Genomic DNA, 9,383 nt, shown 5'->3' with positions numbered 1-9,383 from the left:
TCAGAAGAAGGCGGCAAATAACTAAAAAAAACAATTAAAAATAAATAAAGAAGTCCAATTGAAATGTTGTTTAGAATTGTCCATTCTTTAATATACTAAAAGTTAACTTGAAGGTGAACCACCCCTTTAAGATCCACACCTGTATGTCAGTTGGCTGGATGAGTTTAATTTGCATACTGACATAGGACAAAATTGTTCAATATATTACTAACATCTCTGGCTGTATAAAATAAAGTCAGCATGCCAAACTTTACTTGCCCTTTAATATATATATATATATATATATATATATATATATATATATATATATATATATATATATATATATATATATATATATATATATATATATATATTTCTAACTAATATACCTAAATCATGTTTAATATCTTTAGGTTTCTGTGGCTGGAGACAGTTTTGGGGTTGACATTCCTAAAAGCAAAAAGGACAGATGCCGCTCATTTTAGATAGATAAAAACTTCATTAATCCCGAGGCAAATTATTATACTAAAGGTTTATTTCTTGGCCATGCCCACGAGTACATAGGGACGTGCTCCGTTATAATAGACCGACATTTACATAAACTTTCCCTGAACAGAAAACATTTGCACATCACTTCTTCTGCCATTCTTCTTTTTCTGTTCTTTCACAAATCACTTCTTTCAGATATGGTTCCAGATAGTGAACATCCTTAAAGCAAAAACAGAATTCAATCATTTCAGTGACATCATTAAATATACGCCGTTCACATATTAGCCTCATTTACATTAAGAGGCACATTTATCAAGGGTCAAATTTCAAATCCATGCGAGTTTTTTTTTTTTATTTTTTTTTTTTTAACTCACATGAATTCAGTTTTAGTTGAAATTCGATTGGGGGGTCATTTATTAAAAAATTGGAGACTTAACTTTGAAGAATTTTAAGGACCCGAAAATTTATAAACACTGGGCAAATTTGCACCTGGGCAGTTACCCACAGCAACCAATCAGATGATTGCTTTCGTTGTTTTCCTTAGAAAAAATCTAATCACTGATTGGTTGCTATGGGTTACTGCCTAGGTGCAATTTTGCCCAGTGTTTATAATTGAGCCCCAGTGTTTTTAAACCAGGGGTCTCCAGCAAATGACTCTTCAACCACTGTTAGAGCAGTCTTTTTTTGGGGGGGGATGGCTCATTGCTTTTAGAAGGACTCAATTGTACCAGATGGATTTCTATTTCTGATGGTGGGACTGCACTTATGGAATAGCCTGGGTATTGCAGGGCAAGATGATATCAATGGAAAGGGCTGGGATAGTTGGAATCAGATGAAGGAGCTTTATCTCTGGGCACAGAAAGGCATGTCACTGTCACTTTAAAAGCTCACCAATGTCAAGATTCAGCAAAAGGCTGTCAGGGGAGACTAGGTACTGTAGTTAAAGGACCAGTAACACTTAAAATTTGTAAGTAAAAAAAAAACCCATTATAGCCCCCTTCAGTAACAACTCCATAAAACACAATGTTAACTATTTTAATGCTTTTAAAAATACCATAATAAATATCTGCTTCCGATTGTAGGGATAAGGCGGCATGCCCTCTGCTACATCCAACGTGCACGCTCCACGTCTCCTAGCCCGACTTCTTTGAAAAACCGGAAGTCAGATGCTGTGGTGCTAGAGAGGATTCTTTTCAGCCTGTCTGTATTGTCCGTTAGTCTGATTTGTGCTGTGAGCAGTGAAGGCAGCACCAGGTCAGCTATAGATCTTCTAAAGGCAGAGACACATGGTCAGATTCTGGGAGATTAGTTGCCCAGGGACAAATCTCCTCTTCTTCAAGGCGTCTAATCTCCCGAACTGCTTCCCGCCGGCTAGAATGTAAATTGCCGGCAGGATGACAACCGATGCGTTTCGTTTTCCGAAGGAAAAACTTTTTGCCGCAGTTTCATGAAAAAAATTGCACAAATGGCGAAATTCGGAATTTTGCTGCAAATCTATGGCTGGTGAATAAATTCACTAATTATGTGGGGTTCTTTAAAGGATCAGTAACAAAATTTTTTTTTAAAAGAAAATTTGTTTCTACTAAACGAAAAAAAATAAGACACTTAACGTTAAATCTGGAAAGTCTTTATTAAGAAATAACTTGCTGATTCTTGCGCTTCTCTTCAGAAACGGCGACAGGGCGACGATCCATCATGCGGCGCTCGATTTCTCCTCCCTGGCTATCACCAATACAAGGCAGGGAGGAGAAATCGAGCACCGCACGATGGATCGTCGCCCAGTCTCCGTTTCTGAAGAGGAGCACAAGCGGAGAATCGGTAAGTTATTTCTTAATAAAGAATTTCTGAATTTAAAGTGTATTTAAAAAAAAAAAAAAAAAAATGTATGTTACTGGTCCTTTATAAGGCATGTAATGTTGCATCTGATGCAAAACGGGGCCCATGTCATAAGCACATACTGAACTCAAGCTGAATTCCGTCATTTACATTTAAACATAATTATACCCCATACCTCTTCATATTTAGTCCACTGTGCTTTTGGGAGGTGCTGCTGTCTGATGCCAAGGTCCAGTGCCCTCTTAATACGGAAAATTCTGTCATCATAAACTGTAGGTGGCAGCCTCCTTATTGCTTCTTTCACGTCATCATCTTCATAAATGGTGTCATCTCTCATTAAACCTGGTGAAGAAAATAATGCCGCTGTCACAACAGCACCGATATTCTGCCAAAATGGGAAACCCCCAAACAGTGCAGACTGTAACCAGAATTAAGGCTAAAGCTGACCATTATTATTATTATTTTATTATTATTATTAACATTTATTTATATAGGGCCAGCATATTTTGCAGCGCTGTAAAGTAAATGTAACATACAACTAAATCCCATTAATTACATACATAGAACATATGGAGTTACATACATCACAACCAAAGACTCAAGACGTAGACTCAAAGAAACTACGTTTTGTATATTGTTTGGACCATGTGTGGATCTCCCCGACATTTTTCGAGCCATGGAGATCGGTCATTTGGTTGATCGGACAGGTTAGAAGATTTCTGTCGGCTAATGATAATATCTCTGCATGTATTGCCTAGCTGACAATATCAGTGGGTGACTGTCACTACTATTTGTCAGACATAACTTTCGTATGATTGCCGCCTTTGAATTAAAAGCCAGAACATGGGTCTCATTTGTTTAATCTGAATGGTTACTGGTAGGTCAGGAGATTACAATGCACGATCATTCGTCGGATATATAGTGAATAAAGTACCCCCTCTTGTAAAATATAAGGATATTACCGAGGAGTTTCATGACCATATAAAAACACGAGGCCGAAAGGTCGAGTGTTTTTATACAGGTCATGGAACTCCGAGGTAACTTATAATATCCTCATATTTTACAACAGGGGGTACTTTATTTATTATAATACACAAATTTTAGGGAGTCATGGGACAGAAACGACATCAGAACTCACCGTTTATAACTGATGACATCAGAACTCACCGTTTATAAGGATATAATATAAAAGATATTCATGGCTTTTGTGTATTATAAGGTTATATCTGCACGTCTAGCCAGCTTAAAGGGGTTGTTCACCTCTAAATATTTAGGTGAACTGCACTCTGTGTTGGCTTCTTTCTGGAAAGTGAAATCATAATATTTGGTGCATCACATGAGCTTTACCGAGCTTGTTGAATCCGGCAACATTATAATACCATTTCCTCAAACCGTCCAAGAGTCGGCCTGACGCAGCAACTGCAACATAGGAAAAGAAAGGATCAACAAAACGGCAATTTATGTTCCATTGTACAAGTTATCGGTCATTGTGTTCTTAAAGGACCAGTAACATCAAAAATTTTTTACAAAAAATTCATTAGTATACAACGAAAAATAAACACCTTGACAAATTAAACTTGTAAATTGCAAAGCCTTTGTTTAGAAATAACTTACCGAAACTTCACTTCCTGTCCTCTTCAAAACAGGCGATACGGCGACCATCCATCCTGCAGTGCTCGATTTCTTCTCCCTGGCTATTCTAGTGACAGCTGTGAAGGAGGCTGAGGCTCCACTCTCGAGTGCTGGCTGGTGGAGCAGGGTTTGTAGTGGGGTTCCCGATGTGCTCCGAGCCTGCCAGTGCCTGAGTGCACCTCACCTTCCCAGGCTAAAGACCACGATTTGTACTTTCGTGCTGCCTCACAATGAAGTCTGTGTTTTACCGTCGCTTCTTCATTCTCCTTCCTTGGGTGCTGATTGTGGTGATTATAATAGACAGTGACACGAGGAGATCCCCGGGCTCAGGCAGAGTCCCCAGCGCTCGCTATTACCCCTACTGGAACCGGAGGGTCGGACGCGCAGCTCTCGTGAGACCCCGACCCAGTGATCCCAATGATAACCCGGGGCTGAACTCTGCCCCTCACAGGAGGAAGAACGAGACTGTGCTGTCCATGATCTATGCCATCACCCCCACCTACAGCCGCCCGGTGCAGAAAGGAGAGCTCACCCGCCTGGCCAATACCTTCCGCCTGGTGCCGCGTTTACATTCGATTCTGGTGGAGGACTCTGTGCACCCGACGGAGCTGGTGAGCCGCTTCTTGGCTGGGGCAGGAGTCAAAAGCAGTCACCTGTATGCGGTCTTTAGCATAGGAGCAGTGCGGGAAGCGGGGTAGCATCGGCAGCTCCCTGTCCTTTTTTTCCACTGCCCACATCAAAGTCGGTCTTTTTGGGGAGCAGATGTAGGGCCCGCACAGAATGCACAGAGTCCTCCACCAGAATCGAATGTAAACGCGGCACCAGGCAGAAGGTATTGGCCAGGCGGGTGAGCTCTCCTTTCTGCACCGGGTGGCTGTAGGTGGGGGTGATGGCATAGATCATGGGCAGCACAGTCTCGTTCTTCCTCCTGTGAGGGGCAGAGTTCAGCCCCGGGTTAGCGTTGGGATCACTGGGTCGGGGTCTCACGAGAGCTGCGCGTCCGACCCTCCGGTTCCAGTAGGGGTAATAGCGAGCGCTGGGGACTCTGCCTGAGCCCGGGGATCTCCTCGTGTCACTGTCTATTATAATCACCACAATCAGCACCCAAGGAAGGAGAATGAAGAAGCAACGGTAAAACACAGACTTCATTGTAAGGCAGCACGAAAGTACAAATCGTGGTCTTTAGCCTGGGAAGGTGAGGTGCACTCAGGCACTGGCAGGCTCGGAGCACATCGGGAACCCCACTACAAACCCTGCTCCACCAGCCAACACTCGAGAGCGGAGCCTCAGCCTCCTTCACAGCTGTCACTAGAATAGCCAGGGAGAAGAAATCGAGCACTGCAGGATGGATGGTCGCCGTATCGCCTGTTTTGAAGAGGACAGGAAGTGAAGTTTCGGTAAGTTATTTCTAAACAAAGGCTTTGCAATTTACAAGTTTAATTTGTCAAGGTGTTTATTTTTCGTTGTATACTAACGAATTTTTTTTAAAAAATTTTTGATGTTACTGGTCCTTTAAGAACAGAATCAGTTTCCATTTTACACGCAAAATACAAAAGCTACAAATACAAACAGTCACTAATATATGCATTTATGAAATTATAGTCTCTTCCCAAGAACTGTCTGTTTAGATGCAATACCACTGACATTCTTAAAGGCAATCTAAACCATGTCAACAAAATAACGTAAAATTGCTCAGAGTGGTTTTCTAAGCATTTTTGCAGTTTCCATTTTTCTAGTTTAAAGGAGAACTAAACCCTAAAGAGGAATATGGCTAAAAATGCCATATTTTATATACCACCAGGCTAAAGTTTCAGCTTGTCAATGATCCAGGACTTCAAACTTGTCACAGGGGGTCACCATCTTGGAAAGTGTCTGTGACACTCACATGCTCAGTGGGCTCTGAGCAGCTGTTGAGAAGCTAAGCTTAGGGGTCGTCACTAATTATCCAGCAGAAAATGAGGTTGGTCTGTAATATAAGCTGATGCTACAGGTTTGCTGATTATTAAATTCTGATTCTAATTGCACTGGTTTCTGTGCTGCCATGTAGTAATTATCTGTATTAATTACTAATCAGCCTTATATTGTGACATTTCTATTCTATGTGTACTGTATATTGTGAGTGGGTCCCTAAGCTCAGTAAGTGACAGCAGCACAGAGCATGTGCAGTGAATCAGCAGAAAAGAAGATGGGGAGCTACTGGGGCATCTTTGGAGACACAGATCTTTACTGCTAAAGGCCTGTGGTTGCCTTGGGCTGGTACAGAAGCACAAAACATAATGTACAACATTTCTAGCTACTTCTTTAGTTAAGCTTTAGTTCTCCTTTAAAGGGGCGGTTCCTTTTAGTATGTTATAGAATGGCTAATTCTAAGCAACGTTACAGTTAGATTTCATTTTTTTTTTAAATAGTATTTTTAGTTTTTGCATGTATTTGCCTTCTTCTTCTGACTCTAGCTTTCAAATGTGGGTCACTGACCCCATCTAAAAACAAATGCTCAGTAAGGCTACAAATGTATTATCATTGATACTTTTTATTACTCATATTCTATTCAGGCCCTCTCATATTCATATTCCAGTCTCTTATTCAAATCAGGGCCTGGTTGCTAGGATAATTTGGACCCTTGAAACCAGATTGCTGAAACTGCAAACTGGAGAGCTGGTGAGTAAAAAGCAAAATAACTCAAAAACCACCAATAATAAAAAATGAAAACCAACGGCAAATTATCTCAGAATATCCCTCTCTACGACCTACATGATACTAAAAGAGAATTTAAAGATGAACAACTGCTTTAAGAGATGAGGCAGTTTTTTCACTGATAAACCAACAGCACCCCCTGCTGTTCATTTCTAACCAGACAGCAGCAGGTGAAGTTAGTGAGAAACGTCTTTGGCTGTTGCTCTGCTCAGAAAAAAAAAAGTTAGTGCCATTTCTCTGATCACTTCTAAGCAGAGCAACAGCACACGACTTGCATGAATGGACAATGGAGTCTGTAATTCAGGCTGTTTTCAATTACTTTATCCTCCCAAGAACATGACAATGGAAACACCCACTTTAGGGTGAATCCACACTGGGCGTTTTGGGGAGATTTGGTCATCTGGCGACTAATCGCCTTGTTTTTGCGGCAACCAATCTCTCCAAACGCCTTCCCTCACTCTGCGCCGTCTAAAATGAAAAAACGACGGCGCTAATCAATCGCGGCGGAAAACGAATCGCTGCTGTGATTAGGGACGGCGTTTTTTTTCATTTTAGCCGGCGCAGAGTCAGGGAAGGCGTTTGGAGAGATTGGTCGCCGCAAAAACGAGGCAATTAGTCGCCAGGCGACCAAAATCTCCCCAAAACGCCCAGTATGGCCTGACCCTAAGGAGATGGGGACGTTGAATTTCAGACGTTTAAGTATATTTGTGTATGAAGTCCACCCTAAAAATGTTGCACCGCACTCCGCAAGGGGCACATTTACTAAGGGTCGAATTTTGAAGTTGTAAAACTTCGAAAACTGGACCATCGAATTGTAGAAATTCGATAGTTGAAGGGTTTTTTTTGAGTGAATTTAGCCGTTTTTGATCCGATTCAAATCATTCGAATTGAATGATTTCAAATAAAAAAAAAAAAACTTTGACTTCTAAAAACTTATACCAAATACTGGCTATAGGTTCCAGGAGGTCCCCATAGGCTAACATAGCAATACGGCAGGTTTAAGGTGGCGAAGTTGAAGTTTTTTAAAGAGACAGTACTTCGATTTTTCGAATGGTCGAATATTCAAAGTTTTTTTCAATTGAAATCGGATTTTGGCCTATTCGATGGTCGAAGTACCCAAAAATGACTTCGAAATGGCAAGTTTTTGAATTTGAAAATTCCCTTTGAATTCACTTCAAACCTTAGTAAATTTGCCCCTTAAAATGTTGAATTAGACTTGTGTGATGATGGGATTTTTTGTGTTTGTGTTACTATTGGGAGGCGGCTAGGCCTCCACCCGTGTGCACCAGGCATTTCTGCTCAGCCAAGTAGGGTGTGCGAGGACCAACAACCAGTCGTATCTTACTGTACAAGCACATAACTTAGTAACATATTGTTTGGCTGATAGGGATTCAAACTTTTATACTGGTCTGGACTGGGATTCAAAATAAGCCCTGACATTTCACTACAATAAGTCCCAAAAAGCCCCCCACAGTTCCATTAGATAGTGCCCGTCTATGACATGTTACAGCAGCCTTTCTGGCATTTGCCAGCAGCAGTGGACAAAAACATAATATTAATGAAAATCTCAGTTCATGAGCATGTGACCCACCAAGCTGATCACAAAGACATTTATAGGTTGTAATGCACAGCCCACATTAAGCCCCAAATCTGCCACAGGCTCTTCCGTGTGCCACTGCGAGTTATATAAATATACAGGGAAAGCAGCTCCATGAGCAATAGCTCCCAGGCAAGTTTGCTGTCCCTTTAACTGATGCCTTGTTCCTGGGGATCGCTGTTGGTGCTGGCAAGAGGGGAGCAGGGAAACATGCCTACATACAATCACACACACACATACACACATACAATTACACGCATACAATCAATTACAAACATACAATTACATACAATCACACACAATCACACGCATACAATCACAAACATACAATTACACACAATTACATACAATCACATGCACAGGCTGGGATACACAGGTTATTAACTAGTACCAACACTTCCCTGCTTACTGTATTCTTCTCATAGGACAAACATAACAGACACAGTAGAAGGAATATAATATATATAATACATAACTTCCAAGAACAAGCCATGACTTTAGTCACTGCACTACAGGCGGCCTTTCTAGAGGACGGGGTCAATGAAAGGACACAGGCCGCACTCCCTCCCTGCGTGTCACACCCACAGAACGAACGAGATTTTGACTCCAAGGGCCCCAAACAACAAAGAACGAGTAACCCTAGGTCCAAGAAGGGCCAATGAAGGAGAAGCCTGCCTCGACCTTACCCGGTGCCCGACCTGCCATCTTTCTGCAGTGAGAATGACGTCTGACGTATAGTCGCGCACAAATGACGTTGCCTAGAGTGTGGGCGGAAGTGTAATGGGAAGTAAGGGAAAGCTTACTGAAAAGTGGACATTTCTACATTTAATAACCGGGTTTTTCCTCACATTTTACAGGAGCAATATAGAGGCGACATTAAAGGCTTTACAGCGTTGCTAAAGCTTTCTAGTGCTCGTAGTAGGAGGAGGTCACCTGGTGCTCACTAGTAGTATTAGGGTTGTTGTGTTGTGTATATTGGTCATTCCTCATTAATAGGATCTCCCTCTCACTAATTTGGGGGAGAGGGGGTCTCAGACTGTGGCTGGTTGGTTGCTTTGGGGACTGGGTGCATATTATGTAAGAGGGTTTCTTGCAGGGGAATCTTACACAAGGATAATACAAATGAAAGGATGTTCTATGATGTTTTTCCTCA

The 9,383-nt window shown here is 41.6% G+C and overlaps 1 protein-coding gene across 4 annotated transcripts; it reads right to left on the bottom strand.

The window, feature by feature from the left end:
- Positions 1–464: 464 nt before the first annotated feature.
- uqcrb.L (ubiquinol-cytochrome c reductase binding protein L homeolog) lies at positions 465–9,025 on the bottom strand. 4 transcript variants are annotated; one of them, XM_018268165.2, is made up of 4 exons: positions 8,917–9,015; positions 3,655–3,726; positions 2,483–2,649; positions 465–690 (listed from the first exon to the last, which is right to left on the bottom strand). In XM_018268165.2, the coding sequence occupies exons 1-4, from the start codon at positions 8,933–8,935 to the stop codon at positions 613–615; spliced, it is 336 nt and encodes a 111-aa protein (XP_018123654.1). In that variant the 5' UTR covers positions 8,936–9,015; the 3' UTR covers positions 465–612. The 4 variants fall into 4 exon arrangements, with proteins under 4 accessions (XP_018123654.1, XP_018123656.1, XP_018123655.1 ...); XM_041566564.1 differs by having other exon boundaries at positions 640–1,741; positions 8,917–9,025; XM_018268167.2 differs by lacking the exon at positions 8,917–9,015 and having other exon boundaries at positions 3,568–3,709.
- Positions 9,026–9,383: the final 358 nt, after the last annotated feature.

This window comes from Xenopus laevis, chromosome 6L, assembly GCF_017654675.1.
Source record: "Xenopus laevis strain J_2021 chromosome 6L, Xenopus_laevis_v10.1, whole genome shotgun sequence".
Lineage (NCBI taxonomy): Eukaryota > Metazoa > Chordata > Amphibia > Anura > Pipidae > Xenopus > Xenopus laevis.
Note: the sequence above shows the minus strand (reverse complement) of the source record. Positions and strands in the feature narration are given on the sequence as shown.

Excerpts from the sequence above, each read along its gene's own strand:
- uqcrb.L (XM_018268165.2), bottom strand. Across the intron at positions 2,650-3,654 it reads TGCCGGATTCAACAAGCTCG|GTTTAATGAGAGATGACACC; the intron begins GTAAAGCTCATG and ends TTTCTTCACCAG. Across the intron at positions 691-2,482 it reads AGTGGACTAAATATGAAGAG|GATGTTCACTATCTGGAACC; the intron begins GTATGGGGTATA and ends TTTTGCTTTAAG.